Below are 20,755 nucleotides of genomic sequence, written 5' to 3'. Positions count from 1 at the left end.
TATCAACATAGGTCCGATTCTGCTTTGTTTCGTAGCTACAGGGTGTTAAAGTCTAATAATTTTACGATTTATTAGTAATTTGTAATTTTCTTCCGAGTACTTTTAGTGATTCGAATGAAATTTTGAGGGTAAAAGTTACTATTAGTGCTGTATATTTTAGTGCTAAAAACGTGTCGATAAATTCATCTGGGACGTGCATATGGGTTATCACTGAAGCATGTGCATATGGGTTATCTCATCAAGGAGGCCGAAATCGACAAAATATCAAGAGACAACTTTTAATCGGCATTAAGATGCTTACACTATTCCGCTAACAAGAGAAAAAAAAGTCAGTGGCGTACATGCTTTTTTAGAAAAATATTCCAGTGATATAGTGATGACGCTTTGGAACAGGATCTGTTATTTTCGAAACAGGTTTGTTTTGGAACTGGCTTGAAACAGGTTTATGTGCTATCCTATACCAGTTCCAGTTCCAACTGTTCCAGCTGTTTCAAAGCACTGCAACTTAAATTAAATACTTAAAGAAATAAATTCTTGGAATTGTTTAAATTATGTAATCTACTATATTTGTGATACTAGATAGTGTATTTTTCAAAATGAGGTAATTATAAATTATATTGCATTTGGCAACATCGCCAGTACGTTTTTTTGATGGTAAGAAATTCTCTTCACCTATTCTGTTTACATTAAAAAAAAAGCTCTGCATGAAAAATGTATACATACCGACAAAGGAGCCGCTTATTATGATAAATGCTACGACTTTTTTATAGGCATGATAATTTTCGAAATAAGTATAAGGAATTCACTTTAATTTTTTTTGTTTTGGCTAATTCGTGCTACCTAATTATTATCTAGAGTTACTTGGTGCAGTACACAACAATCATCATAATTAAGCGGGAATTGTTTTAACCGATCGCCGAAGAAGACTGAGTGCAAACAAATTAAAACAATTGTTATTTATAAACGTTAACAATTCCTTCCAATATTCTTCGTGTTAATTTGTAATTAGACGTTATAATACTATTTTGGTTGTCGGTACTCTTTAAGCAAACCAAAATATTTTAGTCTATCTCTGTTATTATTTGTATAGTTGTTTAATTTAGAGTATAAATATTTATAGGTCTGTTGAATTTTTATTATTACAAGAATAGATTTTGATTTGTGTACTATCTAGGACTTTAAGTTTAGTATCTAGGAATGTAAGTTGTTTTTATTTTTTATATGTATTTTACTATTTTACATATATAAAATAGTAAATATTAGATATTCTTTTCTTTCTGTATTTTTAAATATTGATTTCCTATCTTAAATTTATAACAAAAATTTAGTTGAATTTTAATTAAATATATCAACTATCGGCAACGCTGCGAAAACCGTCACCCTTGTTTTTTTACGTCTATGCACTATATTAGGGCACTCGCACTCAATCTCGATAATATAACGCCAAGAGACCGCGTCGCTAAAGCGATATACTACCTCGATTCTCAACCCGAAACTAGTTCTTTTTACTTAACTGTTCCAAATCCCAAACTGTTCCAAGTCCCAAACAGTTCCAAGTCCCTAACTGTTCCAAGCTCTAAACTGTTCCAAGCCCTAAACTGTTTCAAGTCCTAACCTGAACAGTGTGACTTGGAACAGTTTGAGACTTGGAACAGTTTGGGACTTGGAACAGTTTAGGGCTTGGAACAGTTAGGAACTTGGAACTGTTTGAAACAGTTACGTAAAAAGAACTGGTTTGAGTTGATAATCGAGGTATTTAAAATATTTAATTAAAATTCAACTAAATTTTTATTATAAATTTTAAATTTATAATATTTTTTTTAAATATTTTTATATAATACAGAAACAGAATAGGTAAGGAACATTTTTTATTATAAAAAAAATGCTGGCGATGTTGCCAAATGCAATATAATTATCGCATTATAGTTTTTTTTTGAAAAATACAGTGTAAGAACAAGAACAGTCGGTTATTGTTTTGTATTATAAATATAGTAGATATTAAAAAAAATTAAACTCGTCCAAGAATTTACTTTTTAAGTATATAACAAAATTATAAATCTATATTTATTCATTAGTGCTTATTACAGGGTGGGTCTTAAATAAGTGCATATATTTTTAGGGATGGTATATTTCGATTCTCATGAGTTTTTTCTGTAAAACATGTTTTTGAAAAGTTTATATTTTTCGAAAATTTGATAGTTTTTTTTTTATTTTTAGTTAAAAAAATCATTATATCTTGGTAATATAGCAACGTAGATAGTATATTCAATTTAGAGAAAACACAAAAATTTCCAGTAGTTCTCATTATTTAAGCAAAAAATATTCTTTTATATAAATTTAAAAAGAAAAATAACAACCGAACCAGAATGACGCAAGTACGGTATTAATTTTCGTTTTGGAACAGTTTGGAACTGGAACAGGTTTTTTGGAACAGGTATCTTTTACAACTGGAACAGCTTGTACCTGTTACCATATGCACGTCCCTGATGAATATGGCGACTTTTTTTAGTTTTAAAATATGCCGCATTTATAGTAACTTTTACCCTCAAAATTTAAGCTCTAAAAGTACTTGGAAGAAAATTATAATAAATCGAAAAATTATTAAGACTTTAACACCCTGTAGCTAGGAAACAAAGCAGAATCAGACCTATGTTGATATGAAAAATAAATCGTATTTTTACGTGAGGACCCCCCGAGAGATGGCACATGTTTTTTGAAACACCCTGTATAATTAAATTTTTCTAGTTTTACATATTATATCAGGCGTGGGAAATTTGTTTCTTATAAGGTAGGTGAGTCGATCTATGATAAATAATAATATGGATGTATAATAGCATAGAATTACATGTTTGAAAGTGGAAGACGATGAATTATGACATTGTAATTTTGAAATATTTACACAATGTTTCGATCAGCTGTATCCATACAGTTAAGCTGTATCTTTATCAAGTGTAAACTAATCTAAATTATAAATAGTATACATGGTGTCACAGAAATAAGTGCAAGCATTGAACTACAGAAGACAAATTATATACGAGGGGCGAAGTATAGGTCGATGTAATATGTCTAATAGACAGTATTGAGTGATCTTAATAATTCAGACCAAGCACAATAACGTTAAGCTCTAAATCTGGTGGTCCAGTAACATTAAGACTTTATTTTAAATGCACAGTTCTAAAGCCATTCAACATTGGAATGAAGCCAACGTTCTCTACATTATCAATTCTTCATACTTTGTTTCAACAAATTTGCTGGTTTTTGGTACTCAATTAAAGTATTATAGGTGGTTTTTATAAATGTGCTGCAAAATAAATGGAACAAATAAATAAGCTAATTATTAAGTAACTTATTCAGTTTTAAGAATCATTTATTATATGAAAACATATCTTTACAGTTCAAGTTTTACATTTTTTATGAAACATGTTTTTTTTAATTATACTTTTTCATTGGCAATTTTCTATAAAATTTATACATGGTACTAAAAAATTGTGCCTGATTTATTATTTTAGGTTTTTTTTTAATGTTTTTTTTTATGTTATATTAAACATATAATATATAAAATAGTTTCAATCATTCTTATAAAAGAGTTTATTTTATATCTTAAGGTACATTTCGTATTTTCTTGTACCTACGTTTATAGAAAAAAATGTTTATTTATAGTTGATAAATATTTGTTTATTACATATTTTGTTTTACTAATGTTATTTTGAAGTAATTTAATATACAAATTTTTATTTTATATACTATATAGTCTATTTATACTCCACAAATTGTATGTTTTAGCTATAGATTCTGACTATTCATTCTTGTTGAACTAAAACAAGACGTTCAAAGTCTTTTATATATGGCATTTTAAAATACTGATGTAGATTTCTTAAGGATGTTAAATGTTCATGTGATGATATAAAGTACTTTTAATCTATTTATACCTGTTTCTTTATTTTTGTAAAGTTTTCTACGTAGTTTGGGTTTACTTGTAAATGGGCAATTGTTGTATCGCACACGAGATACTTTTATGTCCAGCATATCGATGTGCTATGTGTAATAGATCTCTAAATAAATGATGTGAATTTTCAGCAGAGCTTAATTTTAGATTTATATATTTTACCTGCTTATAAAGATATAGAACAACTAAGAGACGATTTGCGTTTAAACATTTACTTGTCGTTATAAATTGTGTGGGTCATTATACAGGGTGGTCGGAATTGTATTCGGGAAACTTCGGGAGCATATTCTGCAGATAAAAATAAGGACATTAGACCTACGTGGGTATTTGGAGGGGGGAACATCTACAACATCTGATCTGATAATATCTGATCTTATTCGACCTCTAACAGGCGTGAATGAGATCAGATATCTTTAGAAGTAAAAGTCAATTTAGACACTTGCTATGTCGGTAGGCTGAGTACTGCAGAAAAAAAGGTACCAGTATAGTCTAGATTCTATATTAGCCCTAGCCCTAACAAGAAAAAGGAGATGTTAACTTAAACTCATTTACTTCTATAATTTGCGTAGGGTGTGACTTTAGTATACCCCTGGGGATTAGACATAAGCTTTCAAGACAATAATTATATCCCAATCACACTGAAAAGACAAGCAAACACGTGTCCTGTCTGTACTCACTGCTACGAAGAACTAATAAAGATATTATGCATATTTGTAAAGATACAAATACATTGACGTGCAAACTACAAACAAAGTTTTGTGTCCCATATGAAATTAAGTCATTTGAAAAAATCAAGTGCAGACAATATTCTAGAACGAATAGTAAGGGCCGAGGTAAGAGCAAAAAGGCTGGACATATTGCAGGACAAATGATAAGAGTATTATAAGAAAATTCTATAGATTCTGCGACAAAAACCAGATAAACGTATTTGAGGTTAACGGGTCCTTCTTGCTGCCAGGGCTAATCTGGAGAAGCCAGAAAGTAATCATGTTCTATTATTTTAGTATATTTAACAACTAGAGGCGTGTGGACCACGAGTGTTGGTTTAATCGGATAAATTTAAGCTCATTTCTAAGGGACAACACTATACTGTTCTGGAATCAGATATTATCGAATATGTTTAAGTAATTGAATGTACCTACTAGATAATAGCAATTTTTGTCTCGAAATTTGGTGAGGTACTTGGATGCTGAAGAAATTTCGAAGTTATAAGATGAAAACTAATTTATGAAAACTATCTTCAAAGCCTCCTTCATGGACCTCTGAGAATATCATTAACGACTGGAAGGATGGCCTCATAATTAAGATCCCAAAGAAAGGTGACCTCTCGGAATGTCAAAATTGGAGAGGCATTACTTTATTGAACACTATAAATAAAATCTAAGCTAGGACTATCTTTGAAAGGTTATCGAAACATATAGAACGTCGTTTGCGAGCGTTTGATAGCCTAGCACCAATCCTTTTGGTTAGCCCTCAGCAGAGCTGGTATTCCTAACAAAATTCTAAGAATAATAAAGGCGCTCTATTGTGTGACTCAAACTGCAGTCTTGCATAAGGATCAACGGAGTGAATAGAAGAAAAAGAGTGAACAGAAAAGAATCAACTTTTGGAATGGGGTGAGGCAGGTTTGCGTCCTGTCGCTGTTTCTTTTTAATATTCCAAAGAGAACAATTTCCAGGAATCATCGTGGAATATGGTGGACTCCCTTCAGCATATTAGAAGATATCTGTTATGCAGATAATATCTGTCTCCTTTCTCATAGTCACGCGGATATGACATCAAAACTACTTGACTTGACAAAGGAAGCTCGAATTGCAGGTCTTAAGATCAATTTTGTATCAACAACGTCGCTACTTCTATCATTGGAACAACACCTGTAGAGGAGGTAAATAATTTTACTTACTTAGGTAGTATAATCTCAACCAACGGAGGCACAGAGCAAGATATAAATATAATAAACGAGGCCAGAATAACATTTGGAATGCTCAACAATATTTGGAGATCTAGACAGTACTCTCAACTTACTAAACCTAAAATTTTCAATTCGAATTTCAAGTGAGTATTGCTGTATGGTGCAGAGATCGGGAAAATTACATCGCCATTAATTATCAAACTCTAAGTTTTCATAAACCGCTGTCTGCGAAAAATTGTAGGAATATTCTGCCCAAATACTATCAGAAATGAGGATTTATAGAGCTCGACCAACCAGAGGCAGGTGTATAACGAGATCAAACTTAGGAAATGGAGGTGGACACGTTAAGGGGGCGAAGCGGTAACAACATCGCTAGCAGAGCTATTGAGTGGAATCCATAAGGCAGTCGAAGAACTGGTCGTCTAAGACACACATGACAGAGGACAATTAAAAACGAGATCGAAGTAGTAAACCGATCATGGCGAGATGTCAAATCAATTGCCAACAATCGAACCCGCTGGGGAGCCTCTATTGAAGTAGTATTAGTACGAGAGCTAGCAACGTCTGAAAAACAAGTATTTTAAGAAAGCTGGCTCTTTGATATATCTTTTACTATGCTCTCTGAAACAGCGGGCAGGCCGTCAGGCTGCCGATAGACGTTGCGTTCACTACTGCGCATTGAAAGAAGTTCCTATATTTTTATTTAGTCCTTTAAATACTAGTATTGAATATAAATCGAACAAGTCTCCATAGCGCTGCGCGAAAAATATTCAGCCTATAAAGCGGAAAGTTCAGAGTTCAATAATACCGGCTCGGGATAAACTTTTTTTTATTTTATTTTTGTTTATATTCTAATAGTAAAGTATTAAATAATTTTGGTGATTTTAAAAAAATATTTTAATACTTTACTATCAGAATATAAACGATATATTCAATACTAGAATTTACCGGACTAAATAAAAAAGGATATAGGATATAGGATATAAAATATAGGATCTTCTCTCTATACGCAGTAATGAACGCAACTTCTATCAGCAGCCAGACGACACGCACGCTGTTCCAGAAAATGATATATTAAAGAGCCAGCTTTCTTAAAATACTTTCTCGAAAACGTTGCTAAGTCTAGATTATATGCTCCACGTAGGATTAAAGGGACATCTTCAAAGCACTTTCGCTCCCCGAGGAACTGTTTTAGGATCCATATGTTCATATGATTTTTTTTCTTATTTTATCTGTACCGCAAGTAAGATAGTCAGATTGAAAAAACAATCTGATGATTATTAGGTAATGTTTCTCTTAAAGTTTTTTTAAGATATAGGATATAAAATATAGGATCTTCTCTCTATACGCAGTAATGAACGCAACTTCTATCAGCAGCCAGACGACACGCACGCTGTTCCAGAAAATGATATATTAAAGAGCCAGCTTTCTTAAAATACTTTCTCGAAAACGTTGCTAAGTCTAGATTATATGCTCCACGTAGGATTAAAGGGACATCTTCAAAGCACTTTCGCTCCCCGAGGAACTGTTTTAGGATCCATATGTTCATATGATTTTTTTTCTTATTTTATCTGTACCGCAAGTAAGATAGTCAGATTGAAAAAACAATCTGATGATTATTAGGTAATGTTTCTCTTAAAGTTTTTTTAACTATGTAATTTTGACTTACCTTTAAGTGATTATCGTAATTCTTCTTAGACGTTTTTAATTGCCTTTCTCAATTAAAACGAAAATTTTGAGATCGAGATTGCAAAATGACAGGATAAAATGTGATCATAAAAGTCACAGTCAATCTGACAAATCAATTTGTCATTTGTTCTATACATATTTTTTACAATATTCCGAAAACATAAGAATGCTCAATGAATCTCGCATTAAAGATTATGCAAAGAAGTAAATCGAACCTAACAAGACCATCTGGCGTTCCTTATATTAAGCAAGTGTTTAATACGAACCCGAATGTTCCACGAAATATATTTGAATCCACTTCTTTCGTGTGGCCATCGCATAGAAATAGGAATTGTTCCTATCGTTCGAACTCGGAAAGTCTTCGAAATTCCAGCACTCAGACTAGCAAAACCGTCATAGCTCTTCCTGTAAGTGATAGTCCTCGAATGTCTCCAGATAGCTTAAGTCCAAAAACCGAATACAATCCCGATATTCTCTGCCATCAACCAGTTTGTGCCAGTAAATCGACCTTCATTGAGGGCGGGGATGTTAGTTTTAGCAGAAAAAATTGCGTTTTAAGGTATCTACATAATAGGGATGACGAAAGTAAGGAGCCCGACTCAACTATTGAACTTGCTGGTGATTCACTTACGAAGGTATATTTAGAGAAAAATCGATTGAAACAATTCGATAGCGGTGCTAATAGACTAAATTCAACGAGATCGAGATTTTTGCAACAAACATCTCCTCTGCGTAACCTGACATCGAAATTTCCCTTAGAGCTTAAAAATCAGTCTACCAGCCTGGAGAACACTAAAGCTATTATCCCAATTCTTCCATCGATGACAAGATTTAAAGTAAAGAATGTGAAAGAGAAACCTATCGTTCCTAATCCGGTCAAACCGGTGAAATATTTTTGCGAGAAAGATTTTTCGCTAAATTTGAACAGTAACAAAATTACTCCAAGAAATAAGCCGTGTTCGTTTATGTCACCGACTTTTTCCAGCGAGCAAAAAAACAAAATGAGGGACATTAAAACCGTTACCAAACTGATATCGCCTACTAGAAGAGGAAGGAGCGCAAGTCCTAAGGCTAATTTGCAAAGGGCTCCGTCTGTTATTAAGAAGGTGCCGTACATAGATAAAAGTTCTTCGTCTATATTTCAGTGCGCACGCGATGAGCCCGTTTTTACGCTGGACTTGAACAATCTGAAGACAGCTCGAACAGTAAGTACTTAATTATTATTTTCATATTTTTTTATACTCGTACTAAGATACTGGCGTTAAACTATTTATTCGGTGTTATTTAATTACTCCAAACCAAACTACATTACTAATTGATTGTAGGCACAAATGAGACTAAAACCACATAAAATAAAAGTGTTAATTTTCAGAACAACTGCAAACACAAAAATATACAGGGTGGTCCGAACTGTATTCCGGAAACTTTGGCAGCATATTCTGCAGATAAAAATCAGTAAAAAAGTTCGTATAAATGTATGTCCTAAAATGCTTAGTTTCGGAGATACAGGGTGTAAAGTTTCATTTTTATTTCGATTTTTTCCAAATAATTTCTGAAGTATCCTCAATATTTGGATGAAAATTGGTGCCTGGGAGTTTTTTAACATGAGAAATTTGATTTTGATGTCAATATGACTTCTACTTGTAGAGGGCGCCACCTACACATTGTTTAACTGGTTTGAAGAGTTTTTCGTCCGTACCTGTATAAAACTACTGAGTAAAGAAATATACATTTACTACGTTTTTTACGTAAAAAAGGTCTCTTGGTAAAAATCGCTACGAGTAATAGTTCTCTAGATATTTGGAATCGAAATTATCAAAACCTGTCACGATTAACATAAATTAAACATGTTGACTAAATAGTTATTAGACTGAAATCATAAATTTGAAATAACAAAAACTGTTTTATCATCAATTTTTCGCAGAAAAATTTATGATCAATTTTAAAAAAAATATTATTTCAAAGAGCTATCTACTCAACGTGTTTATATTTTGTCAATAATGACATGAATTAACTATTTCCATTCTAAATATCTTGAGAACGGTTGCTCGTAGCGATTTTTACCAAAAGACATTTTTTACGTAAAAAATCACGGAAATTAATTTTTCACTCAGTAGTTTTATACAGGTACGGAAGAGAGAATAGTTATTACTTTTCAAAACAGTTAAAACGTATGTAGGGGGCGTCATATATTGACATCAAAATCAATTTTCTCGTGTCAAAAACTCCCAGACACCAATTTTCATCCAAATAATGACGTTACTTCAGAAATTATCTGGAAAAAATCGAAATAAAAATGAAACTTCTACACCCTGTATCTCCGAAACTAAGCATTTTAGAACACATATTTATATGAACTTTTTTACTTATTTTTATCTGCGAAATATGCTGTCGAAGTTTCCGGAATAAAATTCGGACCACCCTGTATATTTTTGTGTTTGCAGTTGTTCTGAAAATGAACACTTTTATTTTATGTGGTTTTAGTCTATAAATCTATAATTTATAATCTATAAAAAATATATAAAAATCTGACTTAAGTCTTTTATAAAAAGTCATGATACGTTCCACAGTTTTTTATATTTTCTCACGAAATGGCTCAAAAACATAAAATATGACATTTTATGTATTTGAGCCATTATTTCGTGATACGATATGATAGTTTATGTTTATGAGCCAATATTTCGTGATAGGATATAAAAAATTGTGGAAGTTATCGTATACGATTTGAAGTTGAACTTTAACCTTGAATAACTTTCAAGCGAGTCGATTAAATGAAAATTCATACAGACCTGTTTTAAAGGCCGTTCAATTTCCTACAAGAATATGTATTGATTTTTACAAAATGCTGATTTGTTACAACGCAATAAAATTCCAAAATAAAATAATTTGTTTCCCCATGAGACACCCCTTAATATTAATACTCAGAGCTCAAACTTTATCAGATTTCTTTTTAATCATCCTGAATGATATTTTCACGGTAACTAAAAAGAAAAAAAACTTTGTGCACCCTAGTGTATGGGTATATTCACACTGTATCTATAGGTACATTAAAGGACCGCCAATGCTCAGTGGCAAGTGTATCTGCTGCTGTGCTGAGAATATTGGGTTCTGCAGCATGATACGGTCGCTTTAACTGATTAAATAAAAATATTTATTTAAATAAAGCCGCCATTATTCATATTATACAGGGTGAGTCTTAAATAAATGTAAATATTTTTAGGGATGGTATATATTTCGACCCCAGGAACACGTCTATGAGTTTTTTTGCAAAAAAAAAGATGTTGAAAATCGTGCATTTTCTTTTAAATTTCCCTGTATATTTTTCGAAAACTTTTTAGAACTGTCTGTTCAGTGCAAATTTGTCCACGGTCTAATTTCTTATAATCTCTGATATTACCATAGTTACAGCTTTACTCTATGGTTACGGCACTAAAAGGAATGCAAATACATAAAAAAGCCGGTGGCTCTCAAAATTTTTCCAAAAAAAAATCATTTTTTTTTAATTTTCAAACTTAAATAACTCGGTTATTTTGTACTTATTTCAAAAATGGTAAAGAGAAAATATGTTTCTTTTAAAGAGATATACCAGTCCTGAAAATATTTGCACTTATTTAAGACTCACCCTGTATAAGGAACTTATATCTAAAAGAGTTCTTTATTGTTTTGTGTTATTTAAAGCTTCAACATTTTTATAATTGTTTTCAGGCTATATCTTCTGAAACTATCTTAGAAAATTGTAGTAATAGTGACGCTGAGCGCGACTTAGTACAGGCTATATTAAAATTAAAAGATAGTGACTGGTAAGTATTGCATATAACTGTTGATTGAAAGAATCAGGAAGATACGCAACCTAATGGGCGAATTCTTGACAAAGCTAATTTGATTTCCCATTACGTCTCAAGTGCTGTACGGAGGAGCCTCTACTCGTTCTGCAGTCAACGCATAAAACTCTTTTTTTTCTAAAATTTTCTCTAAATCGGCTAGCGAAGGCATATCGAAGACGGTGTGCAACTGAAAGTGACAGTGTTGCCGTATTAAAATGTGTAATATCTGTAATACGTTTGACGAAAATATCTTTTGATGAAAAATCCGCGTTGATGTATTGAAAATTTATTCTTTTATTTTAATTTATTTATTAGTGTTAAACATAGAATAAACAACAAAAATAAAAATTCTTTTATATGTACTGAATAGTTCTTATGATCGAAAAAAGTCGTTTACTTGGCTTGGAAATGACGGTTATTGACATATAATATTTTACATATGAAATAACAGCATTCTTCATTTCCAAGCAAACTCTGATGCCGTTCTTTGTTTAATCACATAATATTATATCAAATTGTTTAATGATAGAAAATCTGTTTTATTAACGTGCTGTACCCAAAATCCGTAAATATACGGATTAATCCGTAGTTCTGGCAACACTGTCTCCGGCAACCACCCACTTTGTCGACTGAGGGTGCATCATCCTAGACACACATCATCCTCGAAAGAGCGGAACGGCGTCGACGCGGCGTATCGGCGTAACGACCTTGAATCGATTTCCAGCAATTCTATTGGCCGAAATTTTTGACAGATGAATTTTTTAGCCAATAGAATTGCTGGAATCAAGGTCGTTACGCCGATATGCCGTTCCACTTTTTCTAGGATGGTGTGGATGCACCTTGAAAGCAGAACTACAGTACAGTATTCTTTAGTCGCTGTATTGTAAACGACTATCAGCGCGCAGCGCCGCAAAACTAATCTCGGATAGGTGGACTAACGGCGACGATATCGCCAGATACATCTCGGACAGGTTTTGTGCCACGAAATCGCCCATAATGGTGCGCATGTTCTTATTTCTACAATTAACGATATAACTATTTTTTCTTGAAGTGGTTCAGCTAGTATTTTGTCATATTTGAGTTCTTGTAGCTCTAAAAGAATCGAACTAAACTATTAAACTATTTTTATTGTCTTAACGTACTAAAAGCAAATTAAATTTGTTACATACTTAATAAAAGTGCTCATTTTCGAATAAAAACATATTATTTGTAATATTAGTTATTTTTTTTGTTTTATATATTATAGTTTTAAAATTTTACGTAAATTTATAGATATTCTTATAAACTCATACATGTTTGAACACTTATAAGCAGTGAAGGATGGGGGGGGGGGCGGCACAGGGCCCCCCCCCAAAAACCCTGTAAATTGGGTTAAATGTTAGGCTTTTGGGTTAAAAATGGCGGCACTAAAAAGCATATTCTACATTACTTTTTATTTGGACCTCATTAAAATAAATTTCTGTATCCGCCCCTACTTGTAAGCTATAGGTTTGCTATGCTGTCCCTAGCAGAAGTAGTTTTTGCTTAAAAATAAATTTAAATAATAATAAATATGTCTTTACCAAAAACCAACTTTCCTAAAGTTCTCTCTCGAAAAAGTTGCTAGCTCTTAGACTAGAATATTGTATGCAACACTTGTTAAGTGGTAGCCTAAATTAAATAGAGTTCATAATGGAACTAAAATAGACATATTAAGCTATTTTTCTTAAAATATTAAAGACCATTTTAGGAACGTCGCCTTGAGAGGTTTGGCGGAAATTGTGGAGATAAGTAGAACCAGAGAAACTCAATTTGTCTATCCGCACATGACCATTATCAATCAAAGAATAATAGAACTACTGAAAAGTTCCAGATCCCACGTTTGTCGTACAACTTGTCAAGCTGTAGGTCATCTGTTTGAGTATGTTAAAGATACAAGACGACCGGTAAGTTTATATGCTGCTATATATTGTTTCTTTAATATTTTAAACGAGCAAGTTATTTTACTTACAATTTATTATTTTATTAGCGAAATGAATGATAAAAAACACTGCTTATAGATTTGTTGAAAAAGTTTTGTTAAACAAAGAGTTGTGAATCATAAGTCTAAGTATTATGATAACTCTCTGTATTTTTTAAATTAGAAAAAATTAATAAATATATATGAGGAGAAGATCTATATTATTTGATATCAAATAAACTTTAAGTTACGTAATCGAGGGCGCGATTTCTAAATTCATTATTGCGAACTATGAATATATTCGGCGCCGGGCCGACTAACTGGAATTTAAATTTTGCGCTGGGCATTCAGGTGGTAGCTCTGCTGTAAAAATTTGCTGCATTTATTTATTTATTTCCTGACATTGTCATTCGTTTTGACACTTTAATTTTGTATTACTTGGTTTAAATAAATAGAATACACATAAAATACAATAAAATTAAATACATGATGTGGTATTTACGTTAGAATAATCAGAAGAATGTAACATGAGAGATTAAATTTCTGATCCGGTCCTTAGCTATTTCTGCTGTAACCAGTTTGGGTTCTTTTTTACTTAATTTTTACTAAGCATGTCTGTTAAGTCTTTCCTATTTTAAAAGTTATTGTTGTATTTTATATTAAGCGACGTTGGATATGCTTTTATTGTATATAGTAGTACAAAATTATGTTTTGTGAATCTACATAAACAGTTTTGATTTTGAATTCCAGTATGTTATCAAGTATGTTACTCATATTTGTTGTAAATTTATGTTACGTTTATAATAGGGTTAGTTTTGGAAAGTATGTATATGTATGAAAGTAGCCTTTTTTAACATGAAATGTCTTTATTCCAAATATATGTGTCCTATAATATTATACAATAAGATATTGTATAAGTCATTTACTTAATACGTAGAGATATTAGATGTGCATAATTCTGATAGATATGATAATCAAATAACTTTCGTACACTACCTTGTTATTAGAAGAGATGGGTTGATATTTAACTCTTAATCATATTTTACAACGGATATTTAGAAATAACTTAATACATCAGTTCATACTTCTAAAAAATAACAGGTAAAAAATAACGGCACGTTGAGTTGAAGTTTTATACTGCTCAAACCAGTTCTAAAAAATAACAGGTATGAAAAAAGCAGTTATGTGAAACTACAACGCGAGAAATACTAAGCATTAATTTTTCTCCTCTTTGTACTACAGTATTTTTCCTTAAGCGACCCGTACATTATCAAACAAATTGCGCAACAAAGCGATGCGCAACGTTGCGTTGCGCAACTGATTCAGCATTGTTCGAGAAACAATCATGTCCTCAATTGCCATTGCGTCAATTATTATCATATATATCCTAGATGATGTCGATGATACCAAAAAACGAAAAAGAAACCATATAATTTTGATGAAAGAACTAAAATATTGCACAACGAAGCTCAACACACACATAACTACACAACGCGTTGCGCAAAGTCCTGTTGCACAAACGCATTCAAACATTTTTGAAACTTATCAAACAATTGCGCAACGCATCAAACGTTACCATACATTGGCAACTCATTGCGCAACACCCCCTGTTGCGCAATTTGTTTGATAATGTATGGGCCGCTTTATGGTTGACTATTTACCCAACATTTATAAAAGAAATTACCTTTTATTTTTAACAAGGAATCACCTCTTACAATTTATCGCATTTGTTTTGAGACACCAGTATAGCGAAATATACATGCGATCGTATAGTATACATACTCTAATACATATAGATCATACCAAATAAACTTTTAAACGCGTGATTAAGCTTGACCGACACAGGGTTGCCCATTTTTACATATTTTCTTTTAATCAAAATATTTTAGGAACCAAAAATAATTTAATTATAAATATATAAACAGTTATTATTTACATCAACACAACTCACTTCCTTAAAGCACTTAAGGGACATAAAAGGGCTATTACTACAGCTTTCCCGTTCAAAATATTCTAATAAGGTTGTGATGAGTTTTTTACAACGGCAATGCCGCTTAATAAAACGTCATCTTGTACACTTCGCACTAAAAGAGGTTCTAAGAAGAACAATGTTCCACTGCAAGGTCTGCTAGTAAAAAAATTTAAGCTTAAAATATCACAACAGAATTCATTTAAACCAAAAATTCGTAATATAAAAGTCTCAAAACGAATGTGTCAAAACGAATGACAATGTCAGGAAATAAATAAATAAATGTGGCAACTTGACATTTTTTACAGCAGAGCTACCACCTGAATCGCCAGCGGGAAATTTAAATTCGAGCTAGTCAGCCCGGCGCTGAATATGTCCATGATTGACAACAATGAATTTAAAAATCTCGTCCTCGATGACGTAACTAAAAGTTTAATTGGTAGCGCTTATATATTTTTTATTTTTACCGGTTTAATTATTTTGAAAAACATAATATAGGTATTTTCTCTGTTTTCCAAATGAATAGAGAAAACTGTTTGTATTTATAACTCTGTATTATTTTAGGAGTTTGATGAAATAGTGGATAGTTTATTATGCAGAACGGCTGACTCTAACAAATTCATTAGGCACGATGCAAATTTGGCTTTAGATTGTATGGTGACTCACATTCCAGCTTTGCATGCGGTTAGAGCTATCTGTACAAAAGTAACTATACATTTTTATTAAACTTATTTAGTTAATCATCGCGACCTTAAAGATCTATTGTGCCCCCTTTCTTGAGTTATAGCTCATCAGTTTATAACTTATCATACATGGGGATCTGCCTGTTGTAGGGGGGACAGGATATTTCCGATTCTTCTCTGTCAACAGATGTTCATCCTCCGAGGAGTGGGTATCTACCTCCTACGAGGGTATACACCCTTGTTAAAACTGTGAAAGGGTCAACAACTAAACTGCAAACAGCGATGATATTCAGAACTAGACAAATAAGCGGAGAATTAAACAATGAGTTTAAATCTGTTAATAATAATTTTTGCATATTCTAGAATAGAAATATTTTATTAAAAGTTTAACTTTATTTTGTCCAACTAGTCAGGGAAGTTTTGAACAAACGACATCATAAAATGGCAGAAAATACAACTTACCTGTGAATTTAAATGGCAGATACAACTGTCACTGTCATGTATCCTGTCGTTGGACAGACTATACCTCTTCTGTGTAATTATCTCCCACGCTTACAATACCTCTGCATGACTTTGGGTGTTAAGTTGGAATGGAACGAGCATATAAAGAAGAATCGTGAAGAGCTCGATATATAAATTTTCTATACACAAATTAATTATATATGTTACAGTGAAATTCAGTGATTGTTAACATTCACTAGAAAATGCTAGCAATTACGCATTAGACCAGTGAATGTGGTATTTTAAAGAGATTTGTTGACTTTTCCTAGTAATTTCTAACATTCACTAAAGATTGGCAGTAAAAGTTATTCTATTGTACAGGGCGAGTGTGGTGAGGAAGAATGTTGGTGGAAGTTAGAACAAATAAAACTTTTAAGAATATTGTATCACTTTAATATTCAAGCTGATCCATTTATCTTAAAATTACAATTTACTTAGCGTACAAAATAATTAAAAGTTCTTCATCGTGGACAAAACAAAGTTTGCCCTAATTTTCTTCAACAGAGTTATTCGCTTTTTCAAACCGGCTACTTCAAGCATATCAAAACGTTTAATAAGTTCGTAGTCACTAGGTTCTTTAATAACTTTTTCTCCTGCACGCTTAACTTTTGTTATGACTTCATCATATTGCAAAAATAGAAAACAAGCACTATTACATTCTGGCGAGTGCCTAGTTTACCTTAATTTTTCACAGAAAATTTCGTCTATAGGAAAAATACCACACAGCACCTTTTATAACCAAACCAAAACAAAACAATAATTTATTATACATAACCACAACAAACGAAGCGAATTTACGCCTGATATCTACCAACGTTGCCAACGCTTAGCCTAATTTAATGTTATCCTTATATTGCCTATTATTCAACTTATCCTTATTTATCATTATATTTTACAACATGTGGCAATCGCGCTAATTGAATTTTTCAAACTCACTGCTATCGTCCAGGGAATGCTAGCATTCACTAGTAAAAGTTGGTTTCAAAAATAGCTGTTGAACTTTTACTGGCGTAGTCTTAGCAAATCAGCGAATGTGAGCTTTTACTAGTAATTGTTAACAATCACTGATTTCCAACTTTTACTATAACATATACCGTGCTGGCAACTGTTATTTTTGGGTCAGCATTTACATGTGTGGAAGTAAATCGCATAGGGATCTTATTAAGTCGGAGTGAAATGCGACGCGCGACGGTGTGCTGTTGCGGCGTTGCCGATACGCCTTTCCCTATCAAGTAAAGTAAAATCACGATCGCAAACCGCTTATTTTTAAAAGACTTTTTTTTCAAGAGATAACTAGATAAAATCATTAGACATGTTACTGAGCATTTGAAATGGAATTATAAGAATATCGTTAGGGTATCATTTTCTTATAACGAGAAAACGTCAGTAATCGCGATAATTTAAAAACTCAACTTTTTAACACATAACAGGCCATAACTGAAGAACCACTTTAGATATTGAAACTTTTTTTTATTTTCAAGATCGGATATTTTACAATATGTTTACATAAGAAAAATTCGATAAGGTTGTTTTTTCCATTCAAAAATTGTAAACAATCCATCCATTTACTTTTAGAGCATAGCAATTTTCAGCAATCGTGTATTTTTTTATTGATAAATATTTTCACATACTGTCTACAAAGAAAATACAGCAGAAATATTAACAAAGTTCTTGAAAAAACTACAATCTATTATTTCTAATAGATTTCAAAATATCGATTTTTGAATTCAGAGTTTTAATAGCGCGACCACTATCGAACACCCACTCAATTCCACTTATTTTTACCAAAAATGCAAGTGTTTCTAGCTTGCACTTAAAAAAAATCAAGCTATAGGGAAAATTACAACGACTCGTTAATAAATAAACAAATTAAGTATCACGAGACGTAATTAAATAGTGAAGCTGAACGCATGACGTACACCTTTCCCTAGAACTTTAAGTACTGACAGGTATTAATTGGGTCGACCGGTCAACTGCGACAAATCTGCTATATCCCCTTCCACGTCTCTTAGCGATGTGCACAGTTTCTCGGTTTATTTCATATGTTTGGCAACGTGCGTACTGTCCTCTCTTTATTCAGTACATTATAAACGCATTGTACTCTTCTTACATACGGAAATCTCGACCCAAGGCTAACCTTTGCCAGCCCTTAGTATAATGAGACCAGCAAATAAGTCTAAGGACTGACGGCATTCAATTATAGGGATGTGCGACTGAAAGCAATGACAAAATAATTTGAATTGTAGAATCTTTTATTTATCTCTAAGATCTCTTTTACTCATCTACAAAATATTAAAAAGTTATAGGGGTGAGCCACTTTGAGACGCATCCGATATATTGATCCGGGTGTTTAATTGAGATATTAAAATTGACTTTATGTAAATTATGTATAAATTTATTTAGGGCCCAGATCATAAAAATGCATTGGTGAGATCAGCATCAGCACGACTTGTTGTTTGTGCGGTTGTTATAGCTGGATCGACTAACGTTTTGAATCCTAACAGTAACGATTACACACGAAGAAGAGTAATTTTGAATATGGTCAGATTTCTTAATGACAAAACCATGGAAACTAGGTATAATAAATCTTAATTCGCGCATTTAAGCCTCATTTGCTGCAATAATGACATAATTACTAAAAAAATCAACATCTACAGTCTAATGTCCCCGGATTCTCTTCACAAGAGGAAAAACTTTTTTATTATCGACATTTTGTGAAAAATACATTCCTCATAAAAAAATTTGCTTGTTCTAAAATTGATAATTTCGTTTATACTTTTCCATACCGTTTAATTAATATTAAGTAAATTAGAAAAACATGAAAATATAGTTGAATTTTATCCGAAAGTCCTAAAAGTAAAAACGCTTTTCTATGGTAAGATAATTTTGTTTTCATTCTTTGATAGATTGTTGTTGATAGAATTTTAATTAACGTCATATTTTTGCTTTGCGTTTTAAAATGTTAAAGAAGCACAAAGTTTATTTAGTTCAATGCAACGGCAATGGTGACAGTCGATAACTATCGGATATGATACTTTAACAAAAGCAAAAAATATGACTTTATTCAAAATTAATAATAACCATCTATCAAAGAATGAAATCGAAATTATATTACCATAGAGACGCCTTTTTTTAGGACTAAAAAATTCAACCATATTTTCATGTTTTTTTTAATTTTCTCTAAAACGGTATGGAAATTTGGAGAAGTATAAACGGGATTAATCATTTTAGAACAAGCAAATATTTTTATGAAGAATGCATTTTTCTCAAATTTTAACAATAAAAAAGGTTTTCCTCTTATAAAGACAATCTGGGGACACTGTAGAAAGGAAAAAAAGTAAAACGAATAATGTATATTTTTGTTTAACACCTTAAAGTGCTGAAATATTGATGTCGTTATTGGAGTCTGTGAGAGGTTGTGTAATATAATACCTACTCGTAAAAATCTAAAATTAAAATTTATACACTTAATGACTTCTGAATAATTAAAAAATAAACATTAAATCAAAATTCCATTTAAGGAATTTAAACAAGCGACTAAACTTATGGCGTCACTTTAAAGCAAGTTTACAGGATAAGCAACAGAGGGCGACACTAAAGAATAATTTCAGCATTTCTAAATTTTGCGTTAACATTTTACTTATATTTTAATTAAATTTACTTAATACAACTTTTTAATAACTTTTTTATTTTTAGAAAATATGGTGAAAGGCTGTATAAACTTCTTGCTACAGACAAAATGTTCGATCTATATATAAGAAGGTACCTAGAAAAAGATACGGTGCAGAAACTCAAAATTGCATTTAAGAAATATCACGGTAAAAATCTTACCGTTCCGTGATAGATAAGTATGCATCGGCTCTTTAACATAACGTTAGATAGTTGAATATTGAGAAGTAAACAGTTCATGGATTCAAACACACAATGTAGTCTAGCTACTTAAAAAATAGAATTGAATATATATTTGTGACTAATTGTTAAAAATAAAAAAGGAAAAAGTAAAAATAGAGTCTTAATTTCCAATTTACCGTAATACATTTCATTCTCATAGATAAAAACCTATTAGGACAAAAAATAAGTAAACTATTATTATTTGGAATATCTAACTGAGATTAAGATTTAGGAGAAGTTTGAGAAAGTAGATACGTATATTTTTGATATCAATTAAACTTTTAGTTGCGTAATCGAGGGCGCGATTTTTAAATTCGTTGTTGCCAACCATGGACATATTCTGCACCAGGCTAACCAACTGGAATTTAAATTTCGCGCTGGGGATTCAGATGTTAGCTCTG

General features: G+C 31.9%; 1 protein-coding gene across 1 annotated transcript; it reads left to right on the top strand.

The window, feature by feature from the left end:
• Positions 1–7,263: 7,263 nt before the first annotated feature.
• On the top strand, positions 7,264–20,468 carry LOC115891312. The gene is made up of 6 exons (XM_030911763.1): positions 7,264–8,752; positions 11,253–11,347; positions 13,101–13,296; positions 15,844–15,984; positions 18,867–19,039; positions 20,160–20,468. Exons 1-6 carry the CDS (start codon positions 7,721–7,723, stop codon positions 20,302–20,304), a joined length of 1,782 nt encoding a protein of 593 aa, XP_030767623.1. The 5' UTR covers positions 7,264–7,720; the 3' UTR covers positions 20,305–20,468.
• Positions 20,469–20,755: the final 287 nt, after the last annotated feature.

The sequence above is a fragment of the Sitophilus oryzae genome, unplaced genomic scaffold (assembly GCF_002938485.1).
Source record: "Sitophilus oryzae breed Bouriz unplaced genomic scaffold, Soryzae_2.0 scaffold_1179_pilon_pilon, whole genome shotgun sequence".
Taxonomy (NCBI): domain Eukaryota; kingdom Metazoa; phylum Arthropoda; class Insecta; order Coleoptera; family Curculionidae; genus Sitophilus; species Sitophilus oryzae.
Note: the sequence above shows the minus strand (reverse complement) of the source record. Positions and strands in the feature narration are given on the sequence as shown.

What these genes read in the sequence shown, in the direction of transcription:
- LOC115891312 (XM_030911763.1), top strand. Translation starts at nt 7,721, where the DNA reads ATGAATCTCGCATTAAAGATTATGCAAAGAAGTAAATCGAACCTAACA. An exon ending in AAATTAAAAGATAGTGACTG is followed by an intron (nt 11,348 to 13,100) that starts GTAAGTATTGCA and finishes AGACCATTTTAG; the next exon opens with GAACGTCGCCTTGAGAGGTT. An exon ending in TTAAAGATACAAGACGACCG is followed by an intron (nt 13,297 to 15,843) that starts GTAAGTTTATAT and finishes GTATTATTTTAG; the next exon opens with GAGTTTGATGAAATAGTGGA.